Source organism: Rhineura floridana, chromosome 7, assembly GCF_030035675.1.
Source record: "Rhineura floridana isolate rRhiFlo1 chromosome 7, rRhiFlo1.hap2, whole genome shotgun sequence".
Taxonomy (NCBI): Eukaryota; Metazoa; Chordata; class Lepidosauria; order Squamata; family Rhineuridae; genus Rhineura; species Rhineura floridana.
The window spans coordinates 83,680,699-83,696,576 of NC_084486.1; the positions used below are offsets into that span (position 1 = coordinate 83,680,699).

Consider the following 15,878-nt stretch of genomic DNA (forward strand, 5'->3'; position numbering starts at 1 on the left):
CCCCTTTCCCTCCCCTTCCCTCCCCTTTCCCTCCCCTTCCCTCCCCTTTCCCTCCCCTTCCCTCCCCTTTCCCCCTTCCCTCCCCTTTCCCCCTTCCCCCTCCTTTCCCCCCTTCCCCCTCCTTTCCCCCCTTCCCCCTCCTTTCCCCCCTTCCCCCTCCTTTCCCCCCCCCTCCTCCTCCCTCCCTTCCCCCTCCTCCTCCCTCCCTTCCCCCTCCTCCTCCCTCCCTTCCCCCTCCTCCTCCCTCCCTTCCCCCTCCTCCTCCCTCCCTTCCCCCTCCTCCTCCCTCCCTTCCTCCTCCTCCCTCCCTTCCTCCTCCTCCCTCCCTTCCTCCTCCTCCTCCCTTCCTCCTCCTCCTCCCTTCCTCCTCCTCCTCCCTTCCTCCTCCTCTCCCCTCTTCCTTCTCCCCTCCCCTCTTCCTTCTTCCTCCTCCCCTGACCACTCCAGCCCTCCCTCTCTCCCTCCCTCGTGGTCAGTTTCACCTACTCTAAGCATGATTGCAGAGGAGAAAATCCCATTGAACTCAATAAGCACGCAAGTGATCAATCCATTCTCAGCAAATTTGCACAGGATCCCATTTCTTACATCCTGGATTAAAAAGCAGAGAAATTCACTAATAGGAAAAAAAAAACCTTGAGGTTTAAGAATGAATCTGGAGCAAATCTGCCAAGAAGAATGGGCCAAAATCCCTCTGACACTGTGTGTAAAGCTGGTACATACCTACCCCAAAAGACGTAAGGCTGTTATTGCAACAACAGGTAGCTCTAGCAAATATTAATGTGTGGAGGTTGAATACTTGAATGCTTCAGTTTTTTGTTTCTTACAAACATTTCCCAACATAAAATCAATGTCACCTTACAATAATTGATTTTGAGTTTCAGTGTTTCAGAATAAAATATACAGAATGAAATTACAATGTACCATTTGTAATTGACTAATATGAGAGCATTGGTCATGGGTCTGATTACTTTTGCAAGGCGCTGTATTGGCTATTGGTACATTATTAAATCCCAAGGTGTTTTTGCCTATTAGTGAATTGCTGTCTAGTGCTGTAAGGCTACAATCCAATACATGTCTACTCAGAAGTAAGCTCCATTGGGTTCAAAGGGACTTACTCCCAGGTAAGTGTGAATTGGATTGCAGCCTAAGGCATACAGTTGAGGTCATATTTAATTATGCAATCCTAGAATATTTAAGTATTCAAAAATGTTACAAATTTGTTGATGCTTCTAAGACTTTAAGTAAACAAAATTAACAGGACTCTTTGTTTCAATTTTGTTCTTCAAGTGTGGTGTCTCTGACAATTTGGTATTGCATTGAGATGTATCATTTCATAATTTGGATGAAACAGATTATCTTGACCCGTTCCAGTCTGGGTTCAGGCCTGGTTATGGGACTGAATCGGCCTTGGTCTCCCTGATGGATGACCTTTATTGGGAGGACAGGGGGAGTGCGACCCTGTTATTCTTACTTGATCACTCAGCAGCTTTTGATACCAATTACCGTGGTATCCTTCCGGGCTGACTTGGTGAGATGGGTATCGGAGGCACTGTTTAACAGTGGTTCCGATCCTATTTCCAGGGTCGTTTTCAGAGAACAGCATTGGGTAATTGTCTTTCGGCCCCCTGGCAGCTGTGATGTGCTGTTTAACATCTATATGAAGCCCTTGGGAGCGGTCATCAGGAGATTTGGGACGAGTTGTCAGTAGTATGCTGATGATACCCAGCTTTATTTTTTGGTAACATTTGCATCAGGAGAGGCTGTGTAAGCCCTGGACTGCTGTCTGGACTCGGTGGTGGGTTGGATGAGGGCCAATAAACTGACTCTGAATCCTAGCAAGACGGAGGCGCTGTGGGGTGGTGGTTCCCGAATTCAGATAATTGGTTAGTTGCCTGCTTTGATAGGATTGTACTCCCTCTGAAAGAGCAGGTTCGTAGTCTGGGGGTGCTCCTAGATCCATCTTTGTTGCTAGAGGCTCAGGTGACCTTAGTGGCCAGAAGTGCCTTTTACCCAGAGCTTGGAAAAGTTACTTTTTTGAACTACAACTCACATCAGCCCCAGCCAGCATGACCACTGGATGGGCTGATGGGAGTTGTAGTTCAAAAAAGTAACTTTTCCAAGCTCTGCTTTTACCAGCTTTGGCTGGTAAGACAGCTGCAGCCATTTCTAGACTGGGATAGCCTTACCAATGTTGTCCATGCACTGGCAGTCTTCAGACTGGATTACTGTAATGTGGTCTATGTTGGGCTGCCCTTGAGATTGGTCTGGAAGCTGCAGCTGGTGCAACATACGGTGGCAAGACTGCTCACTGGGGTAGGGTATTGCCAACATGCAACCCGCTGCTGAGAGAATTTAACTGGCTGCCCATTTGCTAGCAGGCCAAATTCAAGGTTCTAGTTTTCGTGTACAAAGCCTTATACAGCTTGGGACCAGGATACCTGAAAGACTGTCTTATCTCTTATATACCTAGTCGATAACTGCACTCTGCGGGTGAGGGCCTCCTGCAGATACCATCTTATTAGGGGGTCCATTCTGCTCAACATAGGAAACGGACCTTTAGTGTGGCGGCACCTACCCTGTGGAACTCCCTCCCCTAAAATATTAGACAGGTGCCATCTCTGTTATTTTTTTGGCGCCTATTGAATACTTTCCTCTTTTAGCAAGCCTTTTAAGTTGAGACCTGATCCCAGTCTGCTTCTGTGTTGGAATTGCTTTTTAATATGTTTTTAAACCTTTTTTTTTTAAAGCAATATGTTTTTTAACCTTTTTTAAAAAGATGTCTTCAAAGCTTTTTAAAAAAATGTTTTTAAAGTTGTTTTGCTTTAATGTATTTCGAAGTCTGTTTTTATGATGTTTTAAAGTGTTTTTGTGCTTTTGTTTGCCACTCTGGGCTCCTGCTGGAAGGGCGGGATATAAATCAATCAGTCAATCAATCAATTTGTTTAAAAGCGAAAGCGTTGCCTGGGTAAATGTAAAAAAGCTAGTGAATTTGAAAGCAAGGTTACTACACCACTATCTGCATAAACGGGGCCCATTGTCCTTATTTGGTAGCATTTTGCTGTTATCCAGACCCACCATTTTATTCTTAGATATTAAATAGGGAATTATGTGCTCTGGATTAAGATCATTTTGCAGAATTACACAGTTTAATCCTTTGAATGAAAGCAGATTAAATGATGATCTTTCTCTTCTGTGTGTCTTGGGGCAGGCATAATGTTCCTTGACATGTCCTAATGTTTGATCTCTTTTCTACTGTGACTCATTTTTTTAGAAGCTACAAATAGCTTCAGATCTAGGTTGCTGCAGTGTTAGTTGCTCGTATGGCAGCTGTGTCAGGATTCATTCATTTTTTCTTATTATCAACGAATGTCCACACCTCGTATTTTTTGATCTATGTCAGAATAGTCAGGTTCGCGTAAGATGCAATAGTGCTGGCACCCTCTCTAGGCCCATTTCCACCTCCAGGGGAGTCAAGCAGGGCTCCATCCTAGCCCCCACACTATTTAATATATACCTTAACTCCCTAATTAAAAGCCTGACGCAATGCCCCACGCACCATCCTACCTTGTCAAATAGGCCTCTCTCTGTTCTCCTATATGCGGACGATGCAGTACTCTTATCTCTCACAAGTACTGGTCTTCATCGCTTGCTCAGAGCCTTCGCCAGTTATTGTGATAACGAACTACTGGTGATTAATCATAGTATATCTAAGGTTATAGTATTTACTAGGAAGAGGGTGAAACATTGGTGGCGAGTAAATGGTACCCCTATAGACCAAGTACTATCATACAGGTACCTGGGAATAACCCTCCACTCCTCCGGGTTATGGCACCTGCAGGCAAAAAACACTAGGGCAATTGCTATGAGGAGTGCTAAGGCGCTCCTCTCCTTTTTTTATACAAAGGGTGGCCAATTTGTTCCATCCGTGCTCCAGGTTTTCTCCGCTAAAGTCATCTCCCGATTATTATATGGTGCCCAGATAAGCGTCTACAGCAACTATAATTCCTTTGAAACTATCCAATCTAAGTTTCTAAGGAACATTCTGGGCACTCCTCCATGTGTCCCGAATGCCAAATTACACCTGGAAGCTGGGCTGCCCACCACTGAGGCGCGTATATGGGTCCTCAAATTCAGGTACTGGTTAAAGCTGATCTTTGCACCAGTCGGCTTGGCTCCCCTAGTGCTATCTGATATGTATCATTCAAAATTGAAGAAACCTTTACTTACTAAACTTTCCGTTTTGGGTTTTTCTCCTATTATCCCAGCGCTAGGTTTTGTCCAAATGAAGTCGGCTATTACACAGAGAATATTTGATATGAAACTCCAAAATCATCTGTCCCATGCTAGCCCTAATCTTGGTCCTAGTTTTTATCCAAAAGGTTTTACCCTGGTGTATTATCTGGCTTTTCTCCATATACCCAGACTCAGGAAAGCATTTACACTGGCCAAATATAACGTCTTACCTTCTGCACTTTTAGAGGGTAGGTATCAAAAAATCCCATTTGCTGAACGTTATTGCCCATGTGACACTGGTGCTGTAGAGACTGTGAGCCACGTTTTATTAGAATGTCCACTTTATCATCCCCTTCGTAGCCGGTTTATATTTTACAGAAATTCCTGGGTAGGGATGCTGCTTTTTATGTACAATACCTTTTAGCAGATAAAAAACCCCTTGTAACATCCAAGGTTGCGAGCTTTTGTGATGCAGCGATTAAACACCGAAAAGCGCAACTAAAACAATGATAGCTGCAGTCCGTAGATTGCCCTTAGATTGAGGTTATATGCCTATCAGTTTATAGCTATTGTAGTGTTAACTCTTTTTATGATGCTTTTATAGTTTGCACTGTACTGTGTTTTTTATTGGTCTTCGACCGCAATAAAATTCATTCATTCATTCATTCACTAAGGGCCTAAGCCCCATAGAACTCAACAAGACTTACTTCTGAGTAGATATGGTTAGGATTGTGCTGATGGTAAGGCTTGACTAGGGATCCTCTGCAAAGATATCCATATCAAAGCAGGGTTGGCAAACTTTTGCCTGGAATGCTTTGCCTGCCTTTTAACATGGCTGCTGCAAATGTCTTTACAGACTTGACCCTTCACTGCAGAGAGAGGTTTGAGAAATGAGTAAGAGCTAAGAAGATTCTCTACCCTTTCCTCCCTGCCCTTTCGGCTGCTATAAACTCACTTTGACAGCCAACCCGATTCCAGTGAGTAATAATTGACAGAGAGAATGCACACATGGTTTGGTCAACCTTCACAGGCAGCAGCTTGGGAACATCAGCAATTGAAGCCACACTTCCCAGTATGTCAATTCTTTTACCGCTGTTGGGCAAGAAACAAACCATTATGCAAACAACAAAGTGCATCATCAGTGGGTTTAAGGGGGTTGAGCTGAGCACATGGAATCACTGTTGTTGCTTCTATGGATGTAAGGGAGTGAGGTCAGAGGTAAATGAAATGCAAATAGAAAAAGAAAAGCAAAAGACAGTGATGATTTCCTAAATGCAATACCATACCAACCCCAAGAAGATTCCTACGAGTAAGGCGGAAAACTCAGCATCCCACCGCCAGTCACGGTTCCTAATCAAAACTAAAAAAAATCCTGGCAGGCAGTTAGCCAAGGTCACAGAAATCTTCAGGCAGCACAACCTGATCCAGTGGCAGCACTTAGTGCAGAATGGTGTGGAGTGTTTGCTGACATGAGTGAGACCCTATCAGCACATAATACCTCTGCTCTGAAATCTGTACTGGGTGCCAGTTTGATACCAGGCCAAGTTCAGGGTGTGCTTTCCATGTTACAGGTGCCACATAGTACTTGCTCTGCTCTTGGAAGAAATCAGTCCTTTAGTGTGGCAACAACTACACTTTGGAACTCCCTGCCTATTGATATTAAGCAGGCTACTGTTTTTGGTACCTGCTAAAAACATTTTTGTTTAGGCAAGCCTACCCAGGCATATAGAAGCTGTTATGTGTTTTATCTGTTTTTAACTCATTATTGGTTTTATTTTTTTGAATGTTTTTAAATACCTGTTTTTGCCAATAATTTTATTGTTTTAATTCCTTCTGTAAACTGCTTTGAGGTTTTTTTTACAATAAAGCGGTATATAAATATTGTAAATAAAATACATAAAAGCATTACCACTGAGCTACAGCCCTGTTTAAAAAAGTATCTTTAAAATTGTTCTTTTCAATACACTAATGAATGCACAGCATACCTAGGACAGATCCACAATATTAATTTAAAGCACATTCAACACACATTTGAACTTGAACCACATGAATTCCACCACAGAATCACGGGAACTATAGTTTGTTAAGGCTAGTAGGAACTATAACAGTGAAAGGGAAACTACACTTCCCAGGATTCTTTGGAGGAAGTCATGCACTCTAAATGCAACATGCTTTAAATGTATTGTGTGGATCTACTTAATAAACTTTGCCTGCATGTAAATCATTTGAATTATTTTTTTAAAATGGAAATGAGCTATAAACTTTACTGGGTGACCATGGGCTACTCACCATCTCTCAACCTAATCTGCCCCTCAGAGTGAAAACAACAAAGGGGGGCCGTGACCACCCCAAGGAAGAAGGGCATACTTAAAATGTGGAGGAAATAACGTACAACTATAGTGTGAAAATCAGATACTTATCAGGGCATAGTATGCAGAAATATTTATATAAGCATGACTGTCAAATATATATTTTTAAGCAACCTGTAAAGTTATTTATAGTGCAGTCCTATGCATGTTTACTCAGAAGAAAGTGCCAATGTATTCAATGGGGCTTACTGAAACATAGAAGCTTGCACAGAACTGCAACCTTAAGTGATAAGGAACTTCACTCACCCCACCGAAAATGAAGAATCATGCCACTTTAAGCTTTTTTATGGTTATTGGAATTTAAATTGATCTATTTCTTGTTGTGAGCTGCCTTGGTTTCCAGTCAGCACCCTACCTCACAGGGTTGTTGGAAAGACTCCATATACACACTTTGGAGATGTAAAAATACATACACCCCATATAATAGTTTATTGTCAATTCAGTTGGTCATTGCAGAACATTGTTTTTTTTTTAAATAAAAAATAAAATGAGTATTGCTTTCCTACGAAATGAAAGCAGTGACACCTAGGTAAGTGCTGCCAAATTGCTTTTAAAAATAGAATTGGAGGGGGAGAGAAAGATTTACAACATGAACACAATCCTTTGCTATGTTCACTCAAACGTTCTGTTGATTTACAGCACAATCCTAACCATGTCTACTCAAAAGTAAGGCCTATTGAATTCAGTGTGGTTTACTGATGGTATGTGGGATTAGCATTGTGGGATTAGCACTCTCCCAGAGAAGTAAGTATAGGATTAAAGCTTCCTATTGGGAAGGGTTTTAAAACAGGCTATGAATTATTAGACAAATAAACTGCCCTCTTCAACAGCCCAGGAAAATTTAAACTTGTTTGACTCCTTATAATTAGAAAATGTAACACATTGTAATGGCATCATAAGCTGCATGTACACTTCTTTTAAATTTCTGTTCAAAAATTATTTGAAAGATAAAATGTATAATATGCTCTTTTTGCAAGTAATTAAAAAACCCCTGCATGTACACTTTTATTATAATAATAGCTGAAATTGTTTTCAGTAAACAGTTGCCTACTCGATTCTGCTGTAATTTTTAGTTCTACATCTCCTACATACAGAGAGAAAGGGACTTTTGTTTCTGCTGAAAGATATGAATTTAATTTCTGAGATTTTCAGACAAGCAGGAAAAGAACAGTGCTTTAGATTTTCAATGGGTTCTAGCTGTTGGTTGGAGGTCAACAAATTCCTTGTCAATCACAACCCTGACTTCACTTATTGGATACAAACCTGAAAGGGCGGGGTTAGAGCAGCCACCTATGAGCTCATTTAACAGAAGTTGTGGTGGGGGCTGATGTTTTGGTGTATATCTCTTGAATCAGACACCTAGAAACTTAATTTTTTTATAAAATGAAAGCTGAGAGTCCAGAGACTGGGGTGATGCACCCGGACAGCCAGAGAGGACCCCAAAAATCCAGAGTCTCCAGGCAAAAACCAGAGACTTGGCAACCATATAACATGTATGCTTTTTTCTCGCAATGTGACTACAGCAGTTTGGACTAAACTCCTCTGAAAAGAAGAAGAAGAAACAACACTATTTTCTGAAAAGAGACCTAGATTTATAGATCATGATTGTAGACACTTAACCTGGAGAACACGTCCCATTGAACTCACTGAAGCTTGCTTCTGAGCAGATAAGAACAGGATTAATCTGTGAAAGAACCTATAGGTTTTAGAACTAGTACTTATTAGTAGGGCCTTCCAGAACTATCATACATGTAGCTCTAAGGGATAGGGCAGGACAACATGAAACTGTATTCCTGGAAGAAAATAGTTGCGAGTTGAAGTTCTATTAATACCCTTGCTAGTTTATATTAAAAATAACATTATATTAAAAATAACATTAGAAAACAATAGGATCTGTTACTCATTATATAAAGAAGATGTTTTTACATTTTTTCTTATATTTTGGTCATTCTTATGTCATTTTATTGTTATTCCAACAGTTCACTGTGAGTGGAATAACCCTCAAATGCCTAGTCATCCATGTGTCTAAGGAGTTGATTTTCCTGCCTAAATTTGATAGAAAGGGAGCTGGTAGTGAAAGACCTTTTCTTCCAAGGCTTCTAATGAAAAGGAAGGCACTCCACAGCTTTAAAACAGTGTGAGAATTTTGAGATCATTTTTAGAATTGGTACCCAGTTTTAAAAATCTGTTTATCAAAACATATTTATTATATTAAATAACTTAGTACAAAAAAAATCAGAAATCTTATTTTATTATTTATTTGTTAGATTTATATCCCACCCTTCCTCCCAGTAGGAGCCCAGGGCGGCAACATATATATATATAACATAAATATGGTGTGTATATGTGTGTGTGTGTGTATATATGTGTATATATATTAATAATAATATAATATATAAGTGAGCCAATATAAACAAATTAAGAAATAAACATGCATTACTCATTTTATTTAGATATAATAAAAATGTTTAAACTTTAATAAAAACAGTAGGCCTACAGTATTAAAAGTCAAGATTGAAAAATTACATTTCACCCAATTGTGCATATAGATTTATCGCATCCTGGACTACATTGTTCCAATAAGATAGAAAGACTCCATTCTTTTTTCCCCAATTCAAGCCAGACTTACTGTACAGTCATGAACAAACTAAATGCAACATATCAAACACAAAAAAACCATAAGTATTGTTTGGAAGTATCTTGTGTATACAACAATAAAAAAACCACACCTTTTCCTATAATTACATTCTCTAAATCTTACATAAGTTAATTTTGCCATCAGTGCACATTCCCATATTTTATACCAATCTTTAACTGTGGAAATTATTGCCACTCTCCATTTAGCTACATATAATATTCTAGCAGCAGCAAACATATAAGAAACCAATTCTATATGGTCTTTCCAAGTAATTTATTAAAAACAATGCAAGATGAAATGGAATCTCATATCCCAAAATCTTTACTAAATGAAATTTTATTCTCTTCCAATTTGTCTTAGCCACTTCACATGTCCACTAAACATGGAAGAAATCACTTCTTTCTTTCTGGCGTTTCTAACTTCCATCATTTTAATAGTTGTCGCTGAAGCCTGCCCTATCCATGCATGCCTGTAAAAGCATGCAGTTTCTTCAACCTTCATTTCAAAGAGGTTTGTTTTCTTGCCTCCTTTGAATGCACAAGCTGAATGAACCTTGATGTCTAGCAGGGCAGCTGAACACCTCCAGCAGCACTTAACACTCTGACAGTCCTATAGAAGCTTTGACTGTTTCATCCTCTACTCCCCCCCTCCCGGTTTTAAGTTTGTGCTTGCACTTTCCTAGCTATGTGTAGCTAACTCAATCCCATTGGTTGCCCCCCAAACCCTGCACCTGCATATGAACCTCATAAATATAGAAGGAAATGCTTATAGCATTTGTCCTGCATAGTCCCTCACATGCTATACATATTGACTATTGAGAAGGCCCTAACTTTGTTGAGAGTATATGACTTGAAACCAACTACTCTTTTCCTGTTTGTTATTTTCTTAATGCATTATTCTGTCTTTTCCCTGTGTTCTCTTATACCCTTTTCTTAATAAACCCTCTTGATGGTTACTGGGGTTTGTGCTTGCATTTTTGCCAGGCTCAAAGGGATATATCATTGCTTCATGCCCTGAGGACCAGTTGGCACCTCACTTCTTTTGCTTGAAGGGGATTTTGAGAGAAAAGCAAACTGCCTTGTTCTCCAGGGAGAGGTGAAAACTGGATGCGCTCATTATCTTTCTCTCCTTTCCCCAGTAATCAATTGCCTTAGATCCTTGGGTTTTCACTTCTGCTCAAGGATAGTAGAAGAAAGAGAAGTGTGGTGGTAGCATACCAGAGAGACAAAACCCTTCCTTGTATGATTGTCATAACTAGTCTGGCTGTTGTAATAAGATAGAGGAAAGCCTTTTACAGTAGTAACCCTGCTCAACTTTTCCCAAAGAAAGATAGAGTGAAACCTGTCCAGAAAGGGTGTTGTATCAAAACTATGAATGTTTCCTACACATTTTACTACCTGGTATAGTATAACATTTTCAAGGTAATTTAAATTGGTTAAAATATTTTATTGTTTCTTCATCTGGTAAATAACTCAAATACCAAAGTGAAGTGATTGTAATATTGCCAGAAATGCTGGCTAATATATGGACATGAATATTTGATGTACTATTAGTGGAACTAGCCTGTAGCATTATTTTGACAATGAGTTAGCTAATAGAAATACCATATGAAAGTAGGTCCTATGTCTCTTCCTTACTGGTGCACCTCTATCAGATACTGTCTTTAACATTTGTCCCCAAAAGTGGAGGGAGTGGGGACATGAGGATTTATGGGTTGAAGAATGAACTATTGGGCAACTCCTCCTCCCATAACACAGTAGTGCATGATAGTAGAATTCTGGGACTAGACAAGTGGCTACTGCTCACTCAGCCTTGAACCTCAGCAGTCTAGTGCTACAGTGCTACAGGCCTGATGCTGAGATTGGAGGTGAGTAGGAAGAAGTTTATTTCTGAAACTGGGTGGGTATAATGCAGGGTAGAGAGCTATATTTATATCTTCCTTCTCTCAGTGGGTGGGAGGGATTGGAGGGAAATTGGAATCCGGAGACGTGCCCCCTCAGCATGCATCCCCACACCTTAATTTAACTCCTTCCTGAATATTTTAAGCTTGAAATGCTTTTCCTCCAATCCTAAACTGCATACATACCATACATTTAAATCACATGATTTCCCCCAAACATGAGCTACAAATCCCAGCAATCTTAACAAACTACAGTTGCTAGGATTCTTTAGAAGAAGAATGTATGATAATCAGTATTCACCCACTCCAAAACTCTTTAGCTTCAAAGTAGTCAGAGCCCTTAAAGGCTTATAATATCCTGGACTCTGGGTCTGGGATTAGAGTGTGGGCTGACCCTAATTTCCCCTCAAGGATACTATATATTTTAGGGGTTTGATTGGGCCAGTTTTCCCCCTACCCTGTTTTCCTCATTACTTCCATTACCATACTGTACCCCCAAAAGACAAAGAGCATATTCAGTTCTCAGCAGGCTATTCTTCCTTGCCCCTTCTCCTCCTAAAACATCTCCATATAGTGCAAGGAAGTGAGTTTTTAACCTTACTCTATTCCCTCTCTTCAGGCTATTGCAAATAATTAGGACTTGAGCAGGCCAGTTTTTTCCCCAGCTGTCACCTGCAACATTCCAAAGCTCCTGGACTGAGCAAAGGTCTTTGAGCCATATGTTTTTATGTTGTATGTTGCCCAGAGTGACTGGATAACCAGCCAGATGGGCGACAGACAAATGAATGAATGAATGTGGGGTATTTAATTTTCTTTTCATTTACAAACTAATATACTTGTGTATATCTGGGGAGTCTCACAAGTATGCAGAAGCCACTACCTCAAATTTGGTGACTCTCTTTTTTCCTGTCAAACTGCTAGGCACCAGATTATTCAACTTCTGTGTGAGGAGGGGATGGTTAAATATAACTTCTTTAATTTAAACCAGAGTGATATTCAGTGATGCAGTCCTGCCCTTTAATTTACATATAGCTTTAGTGAATCACGAAATATTTGCAAGAATGTTTCTTTTGTTTGGTCTTCTTCTAATATAGTATGATCCTGGCTATTATGTAACTTTTAAGATTGTCAACTTTAATTCCCTGTCCGTTCCCCCCTCCCTCCCCCTTGTACTTTACATGCTCTACTGCCAAAGCAGGCAGCATGCCAGGAAACTGTGACTTCTACAGAAGCATGGAAAGTTAGGGGTAAAACATGCTGTAGCCAGAGAAACTCTATTCCAAATGGACTTGTGTAGAACAATGATATCCAGTGACTTGTAAAATTAGCCACAGATGTATATTCTGTAGTATTGTCTAGGGAGATATGCGGCATCTTCATTCTTGTTTCAAGCATAGTGCTCTTCTAACTGAAGCAAAATTGTAAACCTATGAGGGTAGGCACCCTTCAGGAAATTAGGTAATGTGATCGGGCAAGTTGCTGAATTGGACAGCTACACATTTTACAAGAGGGGCATCCCAGTGAGATGAGGTAAGATTGTTAGTGCAGGCATATGATAGCTTGAATTTGGATGCTAAGAGTATTCAGATAACTTTTACAAATGTCTTTGTAATGACACTAGCTGGCTGTTTAATGCTTGGTCTGGGGAGGGAACATTTCTTAGAATAGAAGCCATAGATAGTTCTCCCTTTCCCCATGTATTTGCCTGCTTGTTTTCTACATCCATTCTCCTCAGTCCTGTGTGAATGCAAGGTTAAGGTAATTAGCCACAACCTGTTAGATGGGACATCCAAGCAAAGCCTTAAGAAGTAACCATGCATGCTTATACTTGTACACTACCATTTTGTTATGAATTCTGAAGGCATAAATCTAGAAAAGCGCTGAATTGATCCATTCATCAGAGATTAAAAAATGAAAATTTTAGGTTGTCACCTTTGTCTTATTAAATGACTTTATTACTGATTGTCTGCAACACTCTTATGTACAACTTGAAATTAAGCCCGTGTTCTGAAGAATGCAGTTAGATGTCTTCAGTCTCTCGTTTTATATATTTTAAGGCTTTTTACACAAAGGATTTGGTTGATTGTAATTTTGGTTCTTGACTTTTGAGAGAGACCGGAAACTACTAGACTGAGTCAGAAACTAGCTGACCGTAGAAGGGAGAGGAACTAAGTTCTTTCTTCTAGCTATCCCCTTGCTGTTTTCAGGAAATTTATAACTGAAAGTCCTAGATTGATGCACTGCTTGCTCTGGAACGGGCATTTCGGGAAACAAGCTTCCTGTGATATAGTGCACAGGTGAGTGGTAAGGCAACCGCTATGTCTGTGAACAGGATTCAGCTCATGGCTTGCTCATTGCCTGCTGTTGAACTGCATACATGAAAATACTTGGTGTAACCATATTCAATATCAGACATACCTAACTTTGTAGGTTTCTCTTTAACTAGCTGAGTTGATGGGCAGCATTTGTTTGCAGGATCAAATCTCCTTCCTGTCCCTCCGCTGTGATGTAAATCTTGGCTCATTCTAGATGTCATTGGGGGATGAGGCCAAGATGAAAGTTAAGAACAAGCCATGGATCAGAGCCATAAAATTAGATACAGGTGCATTGCTAAACAGCAGGGCAGTTTGTAGACCCAACCAAATCCAAGGGCAGGTAGAGAAATATAAAAACGGGCTGAAGGAGACAGATGGGAGTGCAAGAAGGCAGATGTGAACAAACAAGAATGGTGATGTAACGAACAGCACAATAGTTGCAGGACAGATGGCTGTAGGAGGAAAAGGAAGCTTATAGTGAATAGTGGAATTCCTTGTGTTAAGAGCTTCTCAGCTTTGGTATGGTCAAGTAGAGAGAGCTCTGGTTTCAGATCCAGGAAGGCTTGGGTTTGAGGGGGGGGCATGATATTATCTGACAGATAGTCTCTTTATTTTGTATATTATGCACACAGACTTGGAATGTTACCTTCAGCTGAGTTACTATTTTGATTATAAAACTGAAAACAAATTCATCTTTGTATGTGTTTTTTGGGCCGGAATGAAATTACCAAAGGATTTTGTGCCAGAAGTTCTCCAATGATGTATTAATCATTCAAGTCTAGTTTTGTGGGTAATTTTAATTTTTAACAATTTCATAGTTAACTCAAGTTAGAGGGCAATTGTGAATCCAATGCTCATTTATTTTAACACCCTACCTCCTGCTTCTTTCTTTTTTAACTAGGGAGAATTACATAGCAGTTAATACATTTTCCTTTTTATATTTCACTTCTGGTTCAGCATGGTTGACTTTCCAGATTGTTAGTAGAGTTCTGTTATGCCACATAATGTAAATAAAAAATCCTGAATGTGTTAAGAAACCAGTTAGCAAAACTACTATGGATAGCATCCAGCAATGTTTAATAATTGTTTACATAGGAGACCAACAGTTTAATTCTATGCATATTTTACTCTTTTAAAGTCTATTTTAATGGGTTTTTTAAGTTTTTAATATCATTTTATATTGTATTTCAATTTTTGTGTTTGTTTTGTGAACTATCCAGACAGCTTATATTATGGGATGGCTATATAAATGATTAAAAAATATGCTCAGAAGTAAGGAGTCCAATGGCATTTGCTTCCAAGCAAATGTCCATAGGATTTCAGTATTGGTCATGCACTTGCACAGAGTCATCTTCTACCAGCTATCCTGTGGGGAAGATTTAAGGAAAGACAGGGAAACAGGCAATGATCTCAAAATATGCTCCAGCTGGATCCACCACCTCCCATAGGGCCATCTGCCTGTGGGAAGGATCCTGATGACTTGTTATGTTTTGATATTGATTGTGGTGATTTTATTAATGTATTTTGCTGTTACTTGTAAGCTACCTTGGAAGGATTTGTATCCTGAAAGCTGGGATATAATTAACAACAACAAATATCTCAAGTCATTTGGTTCATTGACAAACTCCTTAGCGATTCTTGGACACTTGAGGGAGCTTAAGGAGTACATAGGCTCCCATCAGATTTTATGTAAAAAATGCTTACCATTGGGTTTCTTACTTTCCTTTTACAGGGTTTTTGTGAACAGAAGTCTAGCCATGGAAAAAATAAAGTGCTTTGGATTTGATATGGATTATACATTAGCCGGTGAGTGTATATAAATATGTATATTGTCTCATTGAACCTCACTGCTAAAGGAAGCAGGAAATAGACTGGTAGCTCTCATGTTAGCAAGCATTTTTCTCAGTAGCATTCACTATAGAGAAGAGCAGAGCTGAGAAGCCCACAGTAGGTGAGGTACATGCAGCTCTCCTGATCATTTTTATCTAGTATCTAGGGAAGTTAGCTTGTATGTGCCATATGGCCCATAGAAGCTTCCACTGAGGGAGGTGTGCTGCCCATTTTGGTGAAAGTCTGTTCACTTCAATTGATGAACTCTGCCATTACAGATATAGGTTGCAGTTCTATATACACTTATCTGGGATTAAGTTTGACTGAACTCTACCCTTGGACCTGGTCCAGAAGCTCCAGGTGGTGCAGAATGCAGTGGCTAAAGTGCTGATGAGGGCAGACTGCTGGCAGCATGCAATACCCCTGCTAAAACATCTGCAGTGGTTGCTGATATGCTACTTGGCCAGATTCAAGTTTCATGTGTTGATATACAATGCCTTGAATAACTTAGGTCCAGGATACCTTAAGGACCATCACTGAGATCATTTGGAGGAACACTGTTAACTGTCACCCGTGTTACAGAGGCCCAACTG

At 40.0% G+C, this 15,878-nt stretch overlaps 1 protein-coding gene across 8 annotated transcripts in view; it reads left to right on the forward strand.

Annotated features, from left to right (window-relative positions):
• The window catches only part of NT5C2 (5'-nucleotidase, cytosolic II), a 141,655-nt gene that overhangs the window by 43,200 nt on the left and 82,577 nt on the right, over positions 1 to 15,878 (forward strand). For 7 of the 8 annotated variants that reach the window (XM_061636127.1, XM_061636126.1, XM_061636129.1 and 4 more), the window contains one exon: positions 15,188 to 15,261. The exons of the other annotated variant lie outside the window; for it this stretch is intronic. In XM_061636127.1, coding sequence (XP_061492111.1) covers positions 15,188 to 15,261 — 74 coding nt within the window. Of the gene's footprint in view, positions 1 to 15,187; positions 15,262 to 15,878 lie in introns of those variants that run through there. 8 annotated transcript variants of the gene reach the window in all.